Source organism: Alligator mississippiensis, chromosome 1 (assembly GCF_030867095.1).
Source record: "Alligator mississippiensis isolate rAllMis1 chromosome 1, rAllMis1, whole genome shotgun sequence".
Taxonomy (NCBI): Eukaryota; Metazoa; Chordata; order Crocodylia; family Alligatoridae; genus Alligator; species Alligator mississippiensis.
In genome coordinates this window covers 319,655,263-319,678,123 of record NC_081824.1, presented here as the reverse complement: position 1 = coordinate 319,678,123, position 22,861 = coordinate 319,655,263, and the positions used below count along the sequence as shown (strand labels likewise).

General features: G+C 41.9%; 1 protein-coding gene across 4 annotated transcripts in view; it reads right to left on the bottom strand.

The window, feature by feature from the left end:
* MAP3K15 (mitogen-activated protein kinase kinase kinase 15) overlaps nucleotides 1-22,861 on the bottom strand; it is a 164,496-nt gene that overhangs the window by 15,089 nt on the left and 126,546 nt on the right. For all 4 annotated transcript variants that reach the window (XM_059720882.1, XM_059720881.1, XM_059720880.1 and 1 more), the window contains exons 19-22: nucleotides 14,818-14,975; nucleotides 9,521-9,704; nucleotides 6,291-6,468; nucleotides 672-846 (exon numbers count right to left, since the gene is read on the bottom strand). In XM_059720882.1, the coding sequence (XP_059576865.1) occupies nucleotides 672-846; nucleotides 6,291-6,468; nucleotides 9,521-9,704; nucleotides 14,818-14,975 (695 nt within the window). The remainder of the gene's footprint in view (nucleotides 1-671; nucleotides 847-6,290; nucleotides 6,469-9,520; nucleotides 9,705-14,817; nucleotides 14,976-22,861) is intronic.

Genomic DNA, 22,861 nt, shown 5'->3' with positions numbered 1-22,861 from the left:
ACCCACAATCCCCCCCCAGAAACCACACGGTTTCCCCCCTGCCCCCAGGTGCCTGTTACCTAGGCCAGCACCTAGGTCTTAGTCACTGCTGCAGCTTTGTCCTGCTCCTGTTTGCTCCAGCACACTGAGGCAGTATGCTGGAGGAGCAGTGCATGAGGCAGGCATAGAGGCACTCTGGCAAGGTGCTAGTGTCTCTCTGGAGGACTTCAGCCTCCACTTGCTTCCCGCACCACTTTTTTTTCCATTTTTTTTATTTTAATACCAAGATTTACCAGTATCAAAATGTAGAGTCTGTGCTGCAAATATGCAGTGTGAAGAACATTTTTTTGTTCTTAGCGTACCTCTTGCAGCATCTAAAAACTGCTTCGAGATGCCACAAGAGGCACATGCGCACTCATCTGGATGTCCAACTGAGGCTGGTAGAATTAGAAACCTGTGCCAATAAGAGAGAGTGGAAAAAAGCAGGAAGTTAGAAGTTGAGTTTTAGCCATCAGCCAGTGACCATCACAAAAGGGTACCAGCATACACTCGGAACATGGCAGTACAAAGTGGAGCAAAAGGGTAATGCTGAAAGCAGCTTCACACACTGATCACTACAGAAAACTACCATACACTACCGCATTTTTAAGTTTCTTTTCTAAACACAAAAAGAAGCGTTAAAGTACGGATACCTGTGTGATACACTCCTGCAAATTCGAAGCAACTTTATTCTGTTCCTCTTTAAGAATTTTATAGAGAATTGCCCGGCGCTCACTGTCCTTTCTTAGAAGAAAGAGCCCAGAATCTTTATCCTCAAGGGAGGAGGAACCACTTCGATCTTCTGACACAGAGCTTTCATCAGGAACACTGAATCGGTGAGAAAACAAGATAAGGATGACATAACTAATTGTTACAACTGAAAAAAAAAAATCAGACAAGGGTAGGGCTATTTATGTAGATGAATACATAATAATTCATTATTATCTGGTCTTATTTCACTGCCCCTATAATTTTAATTCCACAGTTATTGTTAATGACTGTTCACAGCCTCAACTACTGTAAATCAATGGAACTCTGCTTATTTATTCCATCTCAAGAGTCTGGCCCTGTATGAGGAGGCAAATGAGTCAGTGTCAAGAATGGGGGAATGTTATTGGGGGGGGGGTGTTTGTTATTCATTGTTTGTGTCATTCTGGCCACATAAATTCAGACTGAAAATGTCACATTCCATGTTCACTTCTCAGGGCACCTGCCTTTTTGACTTAGTGAAGTTGCTCTTATGGTTTTTCCTATCCATTCAGTAATGTTATCTATCCATACTTGCCTTGGCTGGCCTCTTTTCTGCTTCTGTTCACTCTTCTTTTAAGTGTTGTGTTAACCAAACTAGGATGTTTCATACTGTGGCCAAACCAACTCAAGTTTTTCTTGAGTTCTTCTTAACAATGTCAAGAAGGGTTTCATATTTTCATGCAGCAGCAGCAAGGTCATTTATCATCAATTGATTTTCACCTATTAGCAGTATATGGTATCTTAAAAGTCATCTACAACACATCATTTTAAATGCTTTTAACCATCTTTCTAAAACCACTTGCAGGGGCCAACTTTCATAAACATACAAGTGTTGTCTACTGTAAAAATGGATTTTTGCTTTGGAAATATGGAAATATTACTGGCCTAAAAGATCTTGAACAGGTTTCTCAATGCTGCTGTTGCTACTGCAACTCCTGTCTTTTCTTCCTGGTCTGATGTACAATCTTGTGACAGTGGCTTCAAAGTACTTAGCCATGGACATGACCTTCCTTTTGCCCACAATGATTTCCATTTCATAAAATGTTTTCATAGCATCTAATCTGTTAATTCTGACAGTTCCTTACTAATCCCACAAAGAAACCTATGCCATATGCTAATCTAAGATTAGGTGTTTTTTCATCTCCAAATGAGACTGAATATTCAAAGCCTGAAGTAGAGTTGGAGAAGAGATGGAGAAAGAGGGAAGCATCCCTGCCTTACACCAATGCCAATCTTAAATTCTTCTGTTGAAATACACTTCCAAGATAGAAGTGACAGTATTGTTGTAGAGTAAGTTGATGGTTTTAATAATCCCTGGACTAATACTATGCTTTGCCATAATTACCCATAGACCTTCATGCCAAAAAATATTTTTTTAAATAATGAAATCTATAAAGTTTTGATTTTTCAAAATATTCTAAAATTGCAAGTGTTCTCAGTCATACCACAATCCCTTCAGAAACCTGACGGTTCGACTACTTTCTATCTGCAGTTTCAAATGACTCAACAAGATGTGTAACTGTAATTGGCTCAGGTGAGTAATGAACCTCACAGTTTTGTAATTACTGCTTTCTCACAATACTCCTACTGATTCCGTACGTTGCTTGGGGCAACTTCCAGTCTGACATATACTATCATAGGTCTTATGAAGATCTTATCCAGACCTCTCCTCCTTGCTTTACTAATCCATCTGGGGTGCTGTTCTATCCTGGAGTTTTTTTCCGGTTTTTAGACATCTGAATTACTGCCTCAATTTTAGCCCTATGGATTGGTGGCTCATCCTCCTTCTCACATTGATTGTTATTGATATGCTTGATGAGTACATTTGGACCAGCATTAACTTTGCAATTATAGATGTCCAGCCTTGCCCTTAATTATTATTGTTCTGGCCTGTTGACTACTTCCCTAGCTTTTTCATGACTTCAATGCAGTTCTCAATATTATTCTTAAAGATATTTTCTTGGATAGAAAACCAATATCAGTACGTCCAGTTTTCTTTTGCCTCTCTAACATTTGTTCTTATTTCTTGATTCATTAGTTGGTATTCTTCTACCTCCTACTTTCCTTTTTCCAGACAAGATTTATGCCTTTTTTAATCTTTGCCTGTTTGATTTTCCTTTGGCTCCCTCTTTGTAGAAATCTCATTTCAGTTTTCAGCTAAGCCATCAGTAATGTCTAGAACAGGACTGTTCAGCTTCTGAATGGCTGGGTAACTCAGCCACATGCCACATGGGCTGTGGACCTCCTGGGCAGTATGCTGTACAAATCACATGTTGTGCTGGGTGATGCCCTCCCACCCAACCACTACACCATGCTGGCACCTTCATGCTGATGGCATCCCATGCCACAGCACCATGTTACCTGGGCCCCCTCCTTCCTGCATAACCCCTCAATGTGTGGCACTGGTACCCTTGCTCTGTGTGGGGTCTCTGGGTCCATTGAGCACCCCAGCCATGGGCTCTCTCAGCCCAATGGGCTGTGCTGCCTATCCCTACAGACAGGAGGAAGAAGTAGAAGCTGGAAGAGGGAGGGAGAGCCTGAAGATTTTGGCAGAGACAGGAAGAGAGCAATGTGGGGAGCACCACCTGGACTGGAAGCCCAAGGGCTGCAGGTTAACCCACTTGAGGCTCACAGACCACCAGTTGGACAGCCCTGCCCTATAAGGATGAGGGGAACAAATTCTTCTCCTAATCGGTCTTGGAATTCTTCTTGGACCCATAGATTTGGAAGCTAAATATTGAGATCATGCTTATTTTTGAGAGCTCTTAATTCCTTCTTCAATAGTTAAATCAACTGGTATTTTGATGAAGCAACAGATTTAACTATTGAAGACATCTGGCTATTAATTATGTGCATAAATTACTTCCTAACTATTATGGTGGTTAAGCACTGGAATGGATGACTCAGGAGAAGCTGTGGAACCTCCATCTGTCATGAACCCACACACAAGCAGGGCTGATTCATGAGTTTAGAGTGCATCACGCACAGATATTTTCCCAAATTAGATTTAGTAATGTAGTGTTTGGTGTCTATTTGCAGTTAATGTTAAATGGCAAAACAACAGTTAAATATTAGGAATGCCCAAGACAGTCAAAATATATTCATACTTCAGAGAAACCCAGGTTGGAAGAATGCAAACTCATCTCTGAGGCCAGGTTACACTTTTACCGGTGTAAGTGATTGGAAACCAGTCTATATACCCATAACAGAACAGAAGTTTGGCACACACAGACTGGTTTAAAAATGACAGAACCGAATCTAACATGTTCTACTCTCTCCTAACAGATTTCTTGCAAATAGCTTCTTGGGTTGCAATCCCAGCTTCCAGCAGTTGGGGACAAGATAACTCAAAGCCTAGGGCTCTCTAGACAATTTTTCTCACCCAGAGCATCCGTTCATCTATATTTTCTATTAAATTTTCAGGGATCAAGTGTATCCTATGCTGATTTCTCTTACATTCTCAGGGAGCAAGTGTATCCTATCCTTCCCCCAGATATGCATCTGGCTGTCAGGCCAAGTGATATTCCCAAGTTGCAGTTATACATATAAGTTAGGACATATTGAAATAGTTCCTTTCAGAAAGATAAACTCCTAACTGTACTTTCTTTGGCTGTCAGTTATTCAAGAGAGATATAGACTTTCTCTCATTCAGTTCAAGGGTGAAAAATATCAATCCTTCCAGGTGTTGGTCTTCTGAGAATGGACTCCCTTTGCTAAAGGTTTCCCCCTTGAAATGTAGCCAACATTTATTTGGGGATTGGCACTTTCTCCAGCAACACATTGAGTTATGCTATCTTTGTGACTGCCTGATATGCATAGCCATCCCAACTGCGGGCTTTCAAACTGGGTACAGACGTTCAAAAAGCCCATGGCAGAATTGATCTAAGTCGCATGGTTTTTTGTAAACAATGTGGTTTAGATTGGTAGCAAACAGAATATACATTTGCCGTTTGGTAGAGTGGGGATTCCCACCCTACCAAAGGGCAAATGTTGGCTACATTTCAAGGGGGAAACCTTTAGTAAAGGGAGTCCATTTTCAGAAGACCAACACCTGGAAGGATTGATATTTTTCACCCTTGAACTGAATGAGAGAAAGTCTATATCTCTCTTGAATAACTGACAGCCAAAGAAAGTACAGTTAGGAGTTTATCTTTCTGAAAGGAACTATTTCAATATGTCCTAACTTATATGTATAACTGCAACTTGGGAATATCACTTGGCCTGACAGCCAGATGCATATCTGGGGGAAGGATAGGATACACTTGCTCCCTGAGAATGTAAGAGAAATCAGCATAGGATACACTTGATCCCTGAAAATTTAATAGAAAATATAGATGAACGGATGCTCTGGGTGAGAAAAATTGTCTAGAGAGCCCTAGGCTTTGAGTTATCTTGTCCCCAACTGCTGGAAGCTGGGATTGCAACCCAAGAAGCTATTTGCAAGAAATCTGTTAGGAGAAAGTAGAACATTTCTCTGGACAGAGAGAGGTGTTGCTCTTTTTTAAAGAAATGCAGTAAGAAATTTCTTTAGTAAGCATTTTTATGGCTTTTCTTCTTGTGTTCTGTCTCTACAAGATACAGGTGCTTGCTTATGTGATTTATCTTGCTTGCTGTAATAGATCTTTTTGACATTTTATTTACCTTACTGATTGTCTGTAGTAAAGGTGATTTTCAGAGCAACTGACAATTCCAGGCTTGCCTCCTTTGTGGTAGAGGGGACCTATAATTTAATATAAACCCTATGGTTATGTCCAGGGATCCTGGTTTTCTCTGATAAAAAAAAAAAATCCCCAATTTTCAGGTTAAAAAAAGTAACCCCGAATCCACATTTTTCCATGATTAAAATGAAATGCCACTAATACATATCTATCTATCTATAGATATAGGTATTTATGTATCTATATATAGCTATATATAGATCTATAGATACAAATAGATATATCTTTCTATCTATCTATCGATATCGATATATATGCTCATATATATGCTCACATACAGTAGTGGCGTTTCATTTTGATTATGGAAAAATGTGGATTTTGGGTTACTTTTTTAACCCCCCAAAAATCGAGGATTTTTTTTTTTTTGTTTTTAATCAGAGAAAACCAGGATCCCTGGTTATGTCTCAGAATTTTGCAACACTTCTGCTGGAGCTGCAAGACCTAGACTAAGACAGGTGGAACTAAGGTTTATGGAAATAAGAAGTTATCCCAGGGGCAAATCTTAGTGTATTCTCAGTAGTATAGTAGAGAGACATGGAGCTGATGGGCATCCTGATAGTAAACAAACGGTATCTTTGCAAGTCTTTAAAAGCAGCTTAGACAAAAATGTGGCTTGGATGGCTTAAGACAGGGATGATCCTACTCTGAGCTAGGGTTTGGACTAAATTACCGCTTGAGGTCCCCTTCAGACCAATTTTTCTATTTTTCTACTTTAAAGTCAGAGTGAATCAAACAGATGTATATATAGAGGTCATGCTGAAAAAACATATGGAGGTCATGCTGAATGCAATTAGACAGCTTTACCTCAATAGGTTGGAAATGTTATGCTTTGTCTGAATCTCTGAAACGGATCGCTTTGTCTTTTCAAAGAACGTGTCATGCTGTACATCAGAATCTGGTGAAACAGACCCATGTTCACTGCTGCTACTTCCAGCCTGTTCCCCAGGGACTTGTACTGGGAGAGATACACTGCGATTATAATCTATAAAAGACAAAGAAAACAAGCCAACTATGCATCATTAAAGCATATAATACAACTGTTTGAAAGGACAGTTTTTAAAACTGCAGTATGCAAACACAGTAAATGATATAAAGCCGTCATCTGGCAAGGAGCTTACGAGAGGTAATTAATTACCCTGGTTATGTCTACATGAGACACTTAACTTTGTACTAGCACAATTTACTGCAAAATAAGCATATATGTCTACACATGCACGTTTACTTCGCCTTCAAATGCAAGTAGCAAATTTACTCGGGATTAGTAAAGGCACTGTAGAGCTCGTGTAGACACCTGACTGGGGGCAAAATCTGCTCCCAGTCAGCTCTCCACCAACTCCCTGCCCTCAGAAGGTGGGCAGCCTCCACTGTAGGAGCCTTGGCAGGGACTATGTTCCCCTGCCCCAGAAGCAGGGAACTCCAAGCCCCCTTCTCCAAGATCATGATCCAGCAGCGGGAAGCTGGGAGACCCTCCTAGCAGCAGCTCCACAACCACGAAGCCCTTGCTGGAAGACCCATCTCCCAGCTGGAGCTCTGTGGTTGTAGGGCTTGGGCTGGGAGACCCTTATCTGCCTGCCCGGCTCTGCAGTCCTGGGGCTCTGGTTGGGAGACTATTATTTCCCAGCCCAAGAGACTCAGGCTGGGAGATAAGTGTCTCCCAGCCCAAGGGAGATAAGGATCTCCCAGCCTGAAACTGCAGAGCTCAGGCTGGGAGATAAAGGTCTCCCAGCCTGAGCCCCACAACTGCAGAGTCAGCACTGGGAGCTCCCTGCTGGTGGGAGCAAAGGAGCCTGTTCTCCGTCCAGCTCCATGAGTGCAGAGCTGGGGAAAGGGGAACAGGCTGGGGAGCTTGTTTCCCCCCCAGCTCCATGCTCTGAAGAAGCTCCCTAGCCCCTACCCTGCATGCACAGGTGGGGACAACATCCCCCTGCCTTGGCAGCAGGGAGCTTCCAGCCCCCGCTCCCTGATCACAATTGTGAAGCAAGGACTAGGAGCTTGTTTCCAGTCCCCACGCTGCAACCACAGAGTTGGGGCGGGGAATAGGCTGGGAGCTTGTTCCCAGCCCCTGCTCGATGATCCCAATTGCAATCACAGAGCAGGGCCTGGGAGCTCCCTCCATGGGGACAGTTCCCCACCAGCAGGGACCTGGAGCTGGTTGGGACCTGTCCCTGACCAGTACAGCTTCCAGCCAGCCCCAGGCTACACAGGGAAGCACATGCAGCCTGGAGGTGGCTGCAGGGGCAATTGGAGGCCTGCAGGGAACTGCGAACAAATCTTCTCCCTAATCCCTTCATGTGTAGACACCTACCCAAAACCCCTAACTGCAGTATCTTACTGCACAGTAAATATAGGCTGCAGTAAGTGCATGTGTAGATGTGCCCTCTGTGTACCAAAGAATCGAATAAGTATCTTTTTCCAATGGCATAACAATAAGCACCAGGTGCATTCTTGAGTATTATAACAATGAAAATTGAAATGTTTAACTTGATTAACTGCACTCAAAGACAGATGAAAATAACCTGGCAGTAATTTTAATAACATTAGACATGGTTTAATGTCATAACTCCATGTGCAGACACTCCACGCAACTGAACCAAAAAGAGAATTTTTTATGAGGATGAAGCTGTGAAAGGTAAAGACCGAATAGCATCGCTGGCTAAGAGTTTAAAATCACTACTGAAATAAAATAGCACCAAAGAGTATGTGGCCATTTAAAGATCTCTGCCTAGAGAAGTAGGTCACTACCTGCTGGCTAGCTGCTAAAAGATGCATTTGCAGACAGCTCTATTTGGAAGACAATCTGCTGGCTGACATTCTGTCCATTTAGCCTTAGAGACATTTGATTGCTCTTTGGCCTTATAGCTATTTGTTTATCTACATTGCCACAAATTGATTATTTTTTTTGCAAGAGAGGATTACTTGCAAAATACTGGCATGTTCCACATGATTTCTGGCTGTGAGTTTAAATTGTCACTGAAATAAAATAACACACATCAAATTGTGGCTCTTCACAGTTCTGTGTATACTGGGTAGGCCTGGTTGGTAGGCCCAGCTCTTTTCACCACCCCAAGAAATTCCCTGTTGTCTTATTGGGCCACTCAATATAGGTCAGAAGAAGATGCCTCCTGTAACAATAGGAGAGAAGGTAAAGCTGCCTGGTATGGAGCAGTTTGCAGTGTAGGAAGGAGAATGACAGACAATGGCAGAGATTATTCCTCCTACAAGAGAAAGTTTCTGCTGGAGTGACCCCCTCCCCTCTCCCCCCATAATTTCTAATCAAAGACAGTCTGTTCAAACACAACTTTGGGACCCCTCCCTTTCTACCCCCTCAGAATGTCCTCTTAATGAGAAGAGAGAGAGACGAGGTAAAATAAGAGGCAATTTATTTCAGTTCACAATTTTTATGGCCAGTTCTCACAGACACTAAAGCAATTTTTTAACAGCTCAAGGTTACAGTCCATTACTTCCAGTGGGCCCAGCAGGTACTCAATAACTGAAAAAAAATCAGTTAAGAATATAAATATTGATATTCCACATTCAGCACCTGGGTTTGAGAAGTGTGTGCAACAAGCATAAACTGGACACAAAACATCAAGATGTATGGCAATGATTTTCAAAAAGTGACTAAGGGATTTCCAATACCTTGAGGCATTTTACAAGGGGTCTAGTTTTCAGAAAGGACTGAAAGTCAGTCCTCTTGGGATATGTCTGTATTTATAAACACAAAAAATCTTGGCTTATTTCTGAAAATACTGAGTGAATATTCTTTTCTTTTATTAAAAATGAGGCACTCTGTTGGGGTGAGGGGAACTAGCCAAAATGAGATCTATCAGACACACTAGTTCTTCATGGAATTTGTTACATGGAAATAGCACAAAATGCAGGCCACAAGGTTTGCACTTCTACAGTTGGACTCCTGCTGATTTCTTGGCACATCCCATGCCCTGAATAACAAAGAGGACATGCCTAATGATTCCAATCATCTTACATAGCACATAATGTTGTTGTTGATTTGTAGCTGGCTGGTAATTCTTTACCTGATGGTTTGAATGAGATTCTGTTTTTCTTGCCCTTGGTCACCTGCTTCAGGAAAGGGTCTTTGAGCAAATCAGATGCTGCAACACGCTTATGGGGATCAGGTTCAAAGCAGAGCAAAATAAAGGCTCTTGCTTCAGCAGACAGTGACTCTGGAATTTCAGGATGAATTTTGAACATCCCAACCTGTAAGTAAAATATGGATGCAAATTACTTTCATACATCCTAAGAACATACAAAACACCAGACTAGGTCAAACCACAGGACTATCTAACATAGTGTTCTCTCTCTCTCAGTTGCAGAGAGGATGCTAAGGGGTTAAGTAGGGCATATGCAGAATGATCCATTCCCTACTCCCTACATCTTCCAGCATTCAGAGGCCTATGATGTCCTAATTTTGATAGGGTTGCTACTATCATGTTTGATACTCAGTGAGGGACCTATTCTATATGAGACTGTCTAATCCCTGGTCCTCAGATAAATAGCTACAAAGGAGCTGTGAACCAAATCCTCACATGGTGTGAACTAGAACAGCTTTGGCGGCTAGTGGAAGGTTTGAAAGCCACAATAGAGAAATCATCTACTCAAGTCATTGAAGCGACAGGTGGGCTCCACTGATGAGGATCTGGCAACCTCTCTTTCACAGATATTTAAGAAGATGTGTAGTGGTTAAAGTAGACCAGCGCAAATGTCAGAGCATGGCCATATCTGTTTAACCTTCACACAACCTTGGCTCTGATCATTCCTACCTCTGCTTTCCAAACTTTGCTCTACCTCCTAGCTGCCTGCCCTTTCTGTTATTATATACCTTCTCTCTCCAGCCAACACCATACTTCCTAGTTGCTGAAGCCTCTCAATACACTTCTCTTCAAGGGCCCAAATCCACTTCCAGCCCTAACACTACCATCCTCACTCCCAGTCCCCTCCTCATTGGTGCCTGTGCCTGCTATGTTCTGCAGGTGACAAAAGTCCAAGGCTCACTTGCAGAACAAATCCTAGTTGCCTAGCTCACTTGCTGTACCCAGGCTCAAGCTAGATGCATTTCCTGGCCTTTTAGTATCATCCACTTGGACTCATGTGATGACCAAAGGGCTCACTCAGACAGCATAATTAAACACATCTATTTCAATGAGCTTCTGCATAGCAGACTCCTTAGACCCCCTTTTCCTGAAGCAGCTTGAGTTGCCAACTCTTAATCTCCGGTGCTGGTTTTACATAAATATTTTGCATTCTGCACATGCAGTATAAATCTGGCCTATTATGCCTTTCAGTCTTAACATATATATATATACAATAGGCTCCAGAAAACAAGCAGCAGGGGCATGAAAATTATTCTGGCCACAAGGCAGAAAACAGCTAAGTGGTTAATCACATGCCAGAAGCTTGCTAAAATAAAGAGCTGACTGAATAATCTCCTTATAGACCTGCATTAACATACTGTGCAACTGCTACCAATTTACAATGGCACTTTAGCTTTGGGGAAGCCAGTAATGTTTATACTCAATGAGGCAAAAAATGCTGGACAGCACAGACCATATTTGAATCACAACACAGGTTATAACTGTTAATGCATTTAACCACTTCCAAGCCCTATCTCCAATCACATAGAAAACTGATTTTAGAAGACAAACCTAACATTTCCTGTGAACTGAAGTATTTCAAGAAGCAAACACGTACACTATATATGTTATGAATAGAAGGGATTCTGTGAACTAACACTGTCCCAGAATTTGGCTTGTGTGTAATACACACACACACTCTGCTGTGGGTAAATCACCTGGTTTCCATACAGTTCAGTTAATCTGTCTGAGAGGCTATCTTGACCTAATTTATGAAGTACCATGCACACCCTGGGGACTACTCTCCAAGGTATAAATGTACCAACATGCCTTAATGCCAGCCTGCAGTGCAAGCAAGGAAGTTTGGCTCCTGGGGCAAAGCCCACAGAGGCAGCCAGCTCCCGCACACAGATCCAAGGACTACCCCCACATGCTTGCCCAGAAGTGCACACAGTGGCAGAAGCTGCCCTCCTCCTGTCCCCATGCCCCCCAAAACAAGCTGCTCAAGGCTCCATCCTGTGCCCCACCCTGGCTGGGCAGCACCTGTTGGCACCCCTTTGCTTTGACACCCAGGGCAGTCACCCCATTCACCCCCTGCCTTGCTACATCATTACCAGCCTGGTATGATTTTTGCTTAAAGGCTTGCAGGATAAGCTTAAAATGAACTTCACCTACGTGGGGAAATAATTCCCTCTTTTGCTCTGATGATAGACCCACGCACTGCTGAACTGTTCTTGACTTGTTGATTCATGTACCCAACTCTTATTTATTACACACACTCTGAAGAATGGGTTCTTACAATATGGCTTCTGTGAGGGTACTGTGCCAAGTACATGGCATTAGGCACAAATAGGCTCCCACCGTTATGTTAGACCTACCTGGCCCAAACCCACAATTGTCCAGTGAAATCAAGTGAATTTGAATTACTCCCCTCCACTTTTCCTGTGCATGCTGGTATGGGGAAAGGGAAGTAATTATCATCAGCTATAGTACTGCTACCTGCTGCTCTATTCTCTTAGTCTACATGACCAGCCTACACATTCAAATCCTTGGCTGCAAACTGAATTTTGAACCCTTTCTAAAGAACCGTGAAGACAGCACACACCACAATAAAGCTGATTATCTCTTCCATGTGGGAAGAGGTACTGAGAAAAAAAGCAGCTACAAACCGGTCGCAGCAGGGCAAAGGAAGAGAGAACAAAACACTGAAAGTCTGGCTGCTGCACAACAAACCCTGTAGCAAATGTGCTTAAATTGTCCTTATATTCTTGAAAATACCAAATTCTGTGGCCACAGGTTCGTAGCAACCACAGGGTCTTGTGAGAGACTGGGGATTGTGCAACTCTTGCAGCTATCATTTCAGACACCAGGCATAGCCTCCACAGCCTCTATTTTACACTGATTTTTTTCTGACCTTATCTTCACAAACAGGGCTAAAAACTTAATTAAAATAAATCAAGTGAGGTTCAGGAACACAACACTGTGGCAAGGGATGAAATCTGGGCAAATTCCATGACTGCAGAAGCAGAAAAAATGCAATATGTTGCCTGACTTCCATAGAGGTCACCCTGAAAGCTCATGCAGAGCCCATTAAGGCATCTTGAACTTCATTAAAACATGTTGTTATTTTCAAACAGCTCCATACAATGTCTTAGAAAAGGAAGATACAGAATTTACTTGGCATTCAGAGAAGAACAATTCTACCAGATACTTAGCATGAAAAAGCCTCTGCTAACAGAAACAAAACCACAAGTGACATTTACAATGACATAGAAATCACTTTTGCCTTTCAACAATGTAGTTTAATGAACCAAACTGTATCTCCAAATGAATCCAATTAGAATTCCTCCTCCTTCACTTTCTTTGCCTTTTATTTCAGTTAAACAAGACTACTCACAGGCTTAAAATGAAGCATGTGTTTAAGAGCTTTACTGAACTGGGGCCTAATTTGCAGCATCTGACAGTTGATACTTGATTTTACTATGACAGCTCTAGTGGTAATTGTAGCAATGACTGCATGGTACTTCAAAAGCATAAATGAATTAACTAGATCAAGTTAGTGGGATGTTATTTTCCTTGTTAGATTGAAGTGGAGAGAAAAATTAAGTACAGCCAAGACTAGTCTCAACACCCAGTACCCAGATCAGCATAGGAGCATAGATTTGGAAGGGAACACCTGTACCAATAAGTCCCAATCTACTGCAATTTCAGGCAACCAGGAAGTAGATATTTAGTTCACTCCAGCCCCTGCCTATGCCACAGTCAAACAGCATTCCCGAGCTTTCCATAATAAACTTACAGAATGAGAAACCAAAACCAAGAAGCCCTATAACCCAACCAAAACCAAACACCAGAAGTTACAAACAAGAACCTGCAATATGCCACAGAAAGAGAGCAGGAAAGACCAAAAGCACAGCCAATACACCTTGGGCCCTAGCCACAGTAGGAAATTGACTAGGTGAAACAAGGAAAGATGATCCTAGGAAGTGGATTACACCACAGGCTACTGAGGAAGACAAAAAAAATGCCAACAGTTGGCATAAGATTCCTTCCTGACCTGAAACCTGGTGATTGATTGAACCCTGAGCATTAAACAGGACCCACCACAGGAAGACACTGATGAGGTTTCTCAGTACCATAAAGAACAGCAGTGCACCTGGCCAGTCTCTTATCTTTAGTTGTGACCCATGTCTGATGGTTCAGAGGAAGGTGAATGCTCCCGTCCACTCCCAGATAAATAATGCACTAAAAGGGAAAAATTTATTCTTAGCCCCTGAAGGTGACCAACAGAAGCCCTGAAGCATAGGATTAATATGATACAATAAGGATTGTAATCATATTAAATAGTCAAGGGAGAGAAGGATCAGCAAAGGAAGGAAACTTAATCCAGAAAGGGCATTTACAATCATCTGTATTATTTACTTCTACATATAAACATCCTAGCTAAAACACAACCTCAAAAACCACACTCACCTCAGAAACCCCAGATATTGCAAGCTCACCACCTCATCACAAAAACCACTGCAATACTTAACTTCCTTCTGCCACTAGGAAATCAGGTCTTTCCCTGTGACAACTTTCTCTTACCTCAGCCTCTCTCAACAAACCAGACCCTTGCCATGAATCAAGTCGAGCAGCCCTCTCACATAATCAAATCTGCTTTCAAACCTCCCATGGGGATGCCAACAAACAGAGCATTTGAAGTCTCATACCACAAGTTTAATTTGCAATTCTTTGTCCTATCATATTCCACCTTCCGTGAACTTATCAACCTATGGTTTAGGTTCCCTATTTCATTATCTTCTTTACGCAGTGAAGTTCTGGTATGGCTTTGTAAAAACCTTCTTTTAATTTTCATTTTTTCTCATCAATTTGTACCCATTAGATCTCATACTAGTATTGTTCTTTAAATTGTATTAACCCCCCAAATATATCTATAGAAAATAGTCATGTTTCACTTGACCACAGTTTTGTCAGGCTAGACTAGCCAAGCTTTTTTTAATCTCCTCTCCTGACCTATTTCCAGTTCAATGGAATTACCACCACTCTACGGACACCTACATTTTAGAAAACTTGGGACAATTCAATGGGAAGGGAAAACCAGTTTGGACCTTAGCATGGTACAGAGAAATCCATTTAACAAGAGATTACATTATCAGTAGACAGTAAATTCATATTTAATTTAATCTGTGGGTGTTAGTTCAAGTTTCACAGACTCTCCAGCAAATACAAATGCTTACTTTAAACATGGCTGCTTGAGGCTCTCCCAGTTCATGAAATGGAGGCTTGCCTGTTGACATTTCAATGATAGTACAACCCAGTGACCAGATATCGGCTGGTGCCCCATATCCCCGAGGTCCTTTATCTATAATCTCTGGAGCCATATACTGCAAAGTACCTGTTAAAGACAAAAAAGGACAGTCAAATAGAAAGGGTACACCATCACTTGACTTGGAAGTTGGGTTAGACCTCTGTTCAAATACCATCATTGCAACAAAGTCAGAAGACTGCATAGAAGATAGACTGTATTTTGATGTTTCTCCTCTGACATGAAAGGCTTCAGACTAGCAAAAATACATTTAATACATAATCCAAATGTTTTCAATGCCTTATTGTTAAGACAAGCTTACCCCTACTTTTTCAGCCACTAAATGGAAACATTATGCAAATACAAAAGTCCACAGAGCAGGAAAATCATTAACGCATTTTATTTCCATGAATAATCACTAGGGGTGTGCAGAGTCAGCAGTATTCAATTTGGATTCACTTTTTGCCCGATTCAGGGGACAGTGATTCGATTAGCTGATTCCAGATCGCTGTTCTGATTCGATTCTGATTCGGAGAATCAGATGCAGCTTTATATGTTTTTCCTATGTACCTCAAGGTACCAGGTGCGGCTCGTGAACGCTGAGATGGTGGGGCGGGTGGAGCATTCCACATGAGCGCGGGGGGGCGTGCCACCAAGCACTTGGGAGACCCCTGCCATGACCCCTGGCTTGACAATTGGCTGCAGGGGGACCCTGAGTGCCCCCCCAGACCCAGGAGGCACCAGTCACTGAGCCTGGAGGGGGGGGTGTCCCCTGCACACTCCACAGCAGACCTGGAAGTGGACTGGAAGTACTTCTGGGTCCACCACTGAGTGTGCGGGGGACCTCCCCACCCCGCGCTCCAGTGGGACGCTCCATCTGCCCCACTATCTCAGCATTCACAAGCCGCCTGGTACCTTGAGATATGTAGAAAAAACATATAAAGCTGCATCTATGACCGAGTCATCAAATCTCTCCACATCTTTCTGAATTGAATCGGAGGCTTCCAATTCGATTTGAAGAGATTAATGGGTCTCCTGATTCAATTTGGATTCAGCCACCGAATCAGGCTGAATCTCCTCTGAATCAAATCAGCGACCAATGCTTTGCACAGCCCTAATAATCACCACCTTTGTGTGAGCACAGGTCATGTAAGCATTGGTAATAATAAATTCAGCCAGCCTAGGAAGATAGTATAAGGCCTAGTAGTAAAGGTTCTGCAGTTAAACAAGGAATCTTTAAGAAGGAAAAAGGTAGAGCTAGACAGGAGAAGAAATCTGGAGGGAAAAAAACAAAATACATTTGCACAGAGAAGGAAAGAGACCTAACTCATTAATTTCATGTTGCTTTGTGAACACCATTTGTTTAAACAAAACATGTTGCTATTGTAACCTTTACTCCATATTGCAACATCTTGGCTTAAGACAAGAGACATGCAAGTCCTGACAAAAAAAGTCTCACTTTGACAAGGTCAGTACACAATAGATGTGATGTATTCATGCTATAGGGTGGAGTACCTCAGAAAGTGTTAATAATGACAGAACCAGAAAGGACCAGCAAACATCAATCCTTTCTGGGTTCCTTCCTACCACAGCTTTTAACTTTTAGTATATTCCATCCAGAGAAACCTGGCGGGTAGAGCTACAGTTGCTCTGCCTAACCATCTAACACCTACAGACTATATTTAAGGATGCTGTTTCTCTGAACAAGGTGCTGCCCACCACCAAAGTCTAGAAGACTGAGCTAAGGAAAGAGTCAGGGCAAAAAGGGTCTTCCGCCTTGTCTAAGAATGCTGGCCTGAATCAGGACTCACATAGGGCTCTGCATTCAGGATTTCTTTTTTTCCCCCCACAGAAGTATAACTTGTCTGTGCTGTGTTGAGAGAAGAACAACTATAGTTAAGAAATGTCTTTGCTAACCAAGCGATCATTACATTGCTGCTAAATTGTCTGGGAAGGAATTAATTAAGAAATCAGAGTTCCCACAGCCAAGGACATATGGGGAGCTATAGCTAAGCAAGGTGGGAGAGTGAGGGGTATACACACTAATTTCAGGGACCAGGCAACCAGCATGTGGGATCCCACCACCCAAAGTAGATGCCAGTCATTTGGCCTGCAACATGGTGATGTGCCCAAGAGAATCACGGCTAAAACAGCAATCAAGAATCGGGTACTACCCAGGTTCAGGGAGCTTAGGAGCATATGAGTCTAGCCCAGTGGTGCTCAACTTTTTGGCTCCGCAGGCCAGATGAGTAGTGTGGGCCTGTCTGAAGGCCAGATCAGGTCCTGTGGCCTGGCACTGCCCCTTCCCTGGCCCACACCCTGGGATAGGACCCCAAGGGCCCAGCAACACCCCCTTCTACTCCTGTGTACCAGAATTGGGTCCTGGTGGACCAGCACTGCTATTTCCTGCCGCTTGCATGCTGGGATTGGGTCACATGGCGTTGGTACCACCCCACCTGCCCCTCTTGCACTGGTTTTGAGTCCCAGGGGCCTGATGCCACCCCCTCCCAGCCCTCCACAGTGGGGTTTAGCCCTGGGGCCTGACTCTATTCCTCCAAGCCTTGCACACTAGGATTGAGTACAGGACCTGGGGCTCCCTATGGGTTCAAAGATTTAATAGCTCCCTCTCCACCAAATTACCAGACCTGTGTACAGCCCTGCAGGCTGGACAACATGGTGCCATGGGCCACTTCTGGCCTGCAGGCCAGAGGTTGAGCATCCCTGGTCTAGCCAATCAGGGGAATGGGGCGCTGGTTGCATCAATGTATCTTTGAGTACCTCTGATTATTGATTATTAGAAATCATCTACTTCACCTACTCTACTCCCAACAACAACTCATCCTCTGACATCATTCAAGAAAAGATCAATGCCAAAAAAACCCCAAAAAATCAGATTGGACACCTCGCAGTGGACGAAACCCTAACCTTGACCACTACGTTGACTACTTCAGGGAAAGAATGAACAATGAAATAATCAGCAACACACGCCACCACAACAACCTCTCTCTACCAGAGAAAAAGGCCATAGAATCTCTAAGATCTAACCACCAAATAGTAATAAAACCAGCAGATAAAGGAGGAGCCACAGTCATCCTAAACCGTGAGGATTACATAAAGGAAGCCAACAGACAGCTCTCTGACACCACCTACTACAAAGAACTACAAGAAGATCCTACTCCCCTTTTCACCAAAAAACTCAACAATACCATCAAATCATTTCCACCAAGATTACAAGAAAAACTACAGACCTTGATCCCCCCGCTACCTAACCCAGGGACTTTTTACATGCTCCCTAAAATCCACAAACAAGGGAACCCTGGCAGACCTATCATATCCAACCATGGGACCCTAACTGAGGAAATATCAGGTTTTGTTGAATCCATCCTAAAACCGCTTGTCACCCACAGAGCAAGTTTTGTCCAAGACACCACAGACTTGCTACGGAAACTTAAAAACATAGACCACCTTCCCAGCAACACACTCCTAGCCACCATGGATGTTACCAGCCTATACACCAACATCCCACACCAGGATGGCATCCATGCCTGCCTTACATATCTACAGGAACAAGATTACAACACAGAATACAGACCCAAAGATATCACTGAGCTTATACACTTCATCCTCACACACAACAATTTCACTTTTAATAATCAACACTTCCTCCAGATGCTGGGAACAGCTATGGGCACTAAAATGGCCCCACAGTATGCCAACCTTTTTATGAGCCACTTGGAAGACGACTTCCTCAAGAACTGCACCATCAAACCCTTGCTGTACTTACGATATATCGATGACATCTTCATCATTTGGAGTGAGAACCGGGAATCTCTAATTGAGTTCCACCAGAAATTCAATAGTCACCGTCCCTCCATCCGACTTTCTTTAGAATACTCCAACACCAACATCCCCTTTTTAGACACAAGGATCAGTATCCAGAATGGTAAAATACAGACCACAGTATACAAGAAACCCACAGACCAACATACATACCTGCACAGAACCAGCAATCACCCGAAACACACCAAAAAAGCTGTGATATACAGCCAAGCCCTCAGATACCACCGCATTTGTACTGAAGAAAACACCCAGGATTGCCACCTCACCAATCTTAAAAAGGCTTTCACCCAGCAAGGACACTCCTCCAGAGAGGTAGATCGTACGTTTGAAAGAGCCACCTGGATACCATGTGAAGAACTGCTGCAGTACAGAAGAAAAACACCCACAAATCGCACACCGCTGGTTATGACCTATCACCCATCCCTTGAACCTGTACGGAAAATCCTCAAAAAATTGCAACCCATAATAGAAAAAGACCCTATTCTTAAAAAGATCTTCCCAGAGCCACCCATCCTAGCCTTCAGACAAGCACCGAACCTCGCCCACCTCATCACCAGAAGCAAACTTCCTCAACCCCAGAACACACCAAAAAGATCTAGACCGTGCCATGACAAGAAATGCAAAACCTGCCCCCACATCTCCACCACCCCCACTATTACTACACCCCACAACAGAGCCATCAGCATCCCAGGATCTTACAGCTGCACCTCCAGGAATGTAGTATACCTCATCTAATGCACCAAATGCCCTGATGGAAGATGTGTAGGAGAGACCAGACAACAACTGCGCACCAGAATGAACGCACACCGGAAATCCATCAAAGACAGAAACACCCAATTACCGGTGGGGGCACATTTCTCACATTTCTCTCTCCAATCTCTCAGTCCTGATCCTCAAGGGAAATTTACACAACACATCCCAGAGACGAGCCTATGAGCTCCATTTAATCAACCTGCTGGATACTAGAGATCAGGGACTAAACATAGACATTGGATTTTTGATACATTACAATCTGCCTGGCAACTGACTCCCCAGCCCAGCCCAGCCCAGCCCCTGGCTTGTTTACTTTTCATTCCATCCAGGAAGAGCACACACCAACTGCTGCAGCTTCCTTAGCCTGACGAAGGGTTTTTGAACCCGAAAGCTTGCTTAATAACTGTTCTCCAACCATTTAGGTTGGTCTAATAAAAGATATCAAATTCACCCAAGGAACCTTGTCTGATTATTGAGTAACGCAAGATTTAGTTTTGCCAGTTTTTAAGCAAGCTGAAGGTATAAACCAAATCAGAGAAGATTTTTTAGGGTGGACTATGTTTTCTTTCAAAATGACTCTTTCATAGTGCCAGTTCCAATGTCTGAACTGGAGTACCAAAAAATTCTCCTTTGCTTTTAGAATCTTTGAAGCAAACTTCCTTGCAGTTCATAAATAAAGGTGACTGCTCATAAAAAGTACACTTAGAAAGCAGAGGCCACTAAGAAGTTACTATCACAAAATGGTAACTTTAATTCAGCAAAAATTCTCAAAAATCCCCAAACTTAATAGAATAATATCACATAGAAAAATATGATGAAGAAATTATGAACTGTGAATGAAAGAAGAACACACATATTACACAATTTCCTCTGAGATACAAGAGATGTTGGTAACAACACCAAAAAGGCTTACTCTGGAATATTAACTCTAACTAATCCAAAATTAATAAAGTACGAAAAAGATTTACAAAATTATGTAATACCAATAAAGTAAAAAACAGACATTGGCAGCTTATTTGTCATACCCAAAAGCTACCCACTGCGGAGAATTCTTGCAACAAGTACATATTCCAGGAAGTTATGATTAATCAGAGGATCAGGTGGATTAAAAAGTGGAAAAGCAACATTTTATGAACTGTGGCCTCATAAAAACTCTAACACTCGCACAGCAGTTTTATTAGTAGCAGCAACAGTCAAAGGGAAAAGAACACAATACAACAAAGGAACATTTGAAAAATTAAGATCCTGGTAAACTTAGATTAAAAGACTCTTTAAAATCCACAGATTTTTAAATGAAACGGTTCAAAGACATAATAAAAATGAATTGTGTGCTGATTACAAAAGCTAAAGAATTCAAGCATAAGAAATAATGTTATAAATTTTGTTATAAAATGACATGCATATATGTTATTTGCTTTTATTTATGATTTAGGTTGCTCACTATATAGCTGATTCATGTTATGAGCAAAATTGTTCAATCAGTTCAATTTTTACACTGTGAATGTCAATGTTTACAATTGTCCATGTTTGTAAAAAATAGGATCTGGATCCTGCAACGTGATCTGCATGCCTATATGGAGTCCCATGACTGTACTGCAGGATCTGATTGCATTACAGTATTAAGGTGCCAGAATATTACTGAATTTGAATTACTTGCAGCGTCTTTTATGATAATGTTGCACAAAACTACACAGTGGTAACTGTAGATTATACCATTCTCACTAACCTGATTGGTAAAATAAGGTTGCAAATCTCAATCTCCACCAGTTTTCAAACCAGTGGCATAACTTAACTAAGCCTTGGTAAAACCCTGCAGGAGAGCAGGAGGGCAGCTGCTGAGCCCCAGAAGGGCAAGGGTGCCAGGGGTGGGCAAGAGCAGATGTCTTATCTGCCCCGAGGACTAAAATTCCCCAGTTGCTGCAGGTACAGGCATAGGCCTGCTGCTACTGCCATCACACAGACTCCACGGGGGGCTACCATTTTGGTGTCCCCTCTAAGTCAGCACCCAGGACTGGTGGCCCACTCACCCAACTCTTGTTATGCTACTGTCTCAAAAGAGGGATAAAAAGCATGACCCACTGAATGCCTGACCCTGGAAACCTTTAATTTGTGCCACATCATGCCAAAAACATTCAGAGTTTATGTGCCGCGTTGGAAAACGAAACACATATACGGACAGCCATAAAAACCCTACGTGTGAGAAGGTATGTATGCACCTTAACTTGTGTTAAATCCAAAACAATATGAATTGAAGTCAAACATAAAACTTTTTCCCTCCATATTAAATTACACCTCTAAAATATAGTTGTACAAACCAAATACTGAAAACAATTTACAAATGAACTGCATGCTAGAACAAGAGGAAATGTTACTTCTTCTTGTCGTAATACACCAGCTTTCCTCGATACTGTCATTTCATAGTTCCTTAAGAAGAGTATTAAAACAATACTTAATTCATGTCTGGCATATACATGTAATGTTCAACCCTCAAAATGTCATAGAGCTGCACAGAAATGATCAATGGAAACATATTTCAGGTAAAAATGGCAAATGTGAGCATTTGACAGTTACTCATTCAGTTACATAAAAGAGGTAATTAATAAAAAAACATGTATCTGTTGAATTTGTTTGGAAAATATAGAGAAATTTGTTAAAGAAATTATTCTGCGAATTTTAGTCAACCAGCTCTATTACAAACCACACTGTAGTTTATGTAGTTACACAATTTCATGTCTATAAACTAAAGAGATTGCCCCTTTTGAAATATGTGACATGAATCTCTCAATTCATTATAAACTAGCAAGGAACTTATTTGCATGTTATATACATTCAGTATTTTATTAGGAATCAAGCTTGATGATTCACAGAAACATCATAACTTCTTTTCTCTTCTTCAAGTTCAATTTGGCATTTTGTAAATATGAAGCAAGCATATGTTTTCTTCCGAGTGTTTTAAATTTTATATCAAATGGTATTTGGCTTTACTGCAAGAGAAATTAAATTTCTGGAAATGTTTAACTGTAATTTTTTTTTTTATCAAAAGCTCTCTTATTCACTTGGTAGTTCATGAATGCATACTTGATTAAATTGTTTTAAAATGTAATAAATCAAACATGAGTCTTTAAATACTTTCGTTTGAGACGTTAATTCCAAGGCACAACCCACTAGCTGACCCATTGTTATCACTAATAAAAAAAAAAAGAACTCACATTCTTGTGGAAATACAAGGCTGGTTGGTTTTGCTGGCATTTAATTTGCATAAGGCATAAAGAACTCTTATAAAGCAAGGTAATAAAAGCTTGCAAAGTGCAGAGGGAAGGAAAACTTTGTGAGTAACAATCAAGCTACAGACAGGAATAGGAAAAAATTTTTATGCAATTACT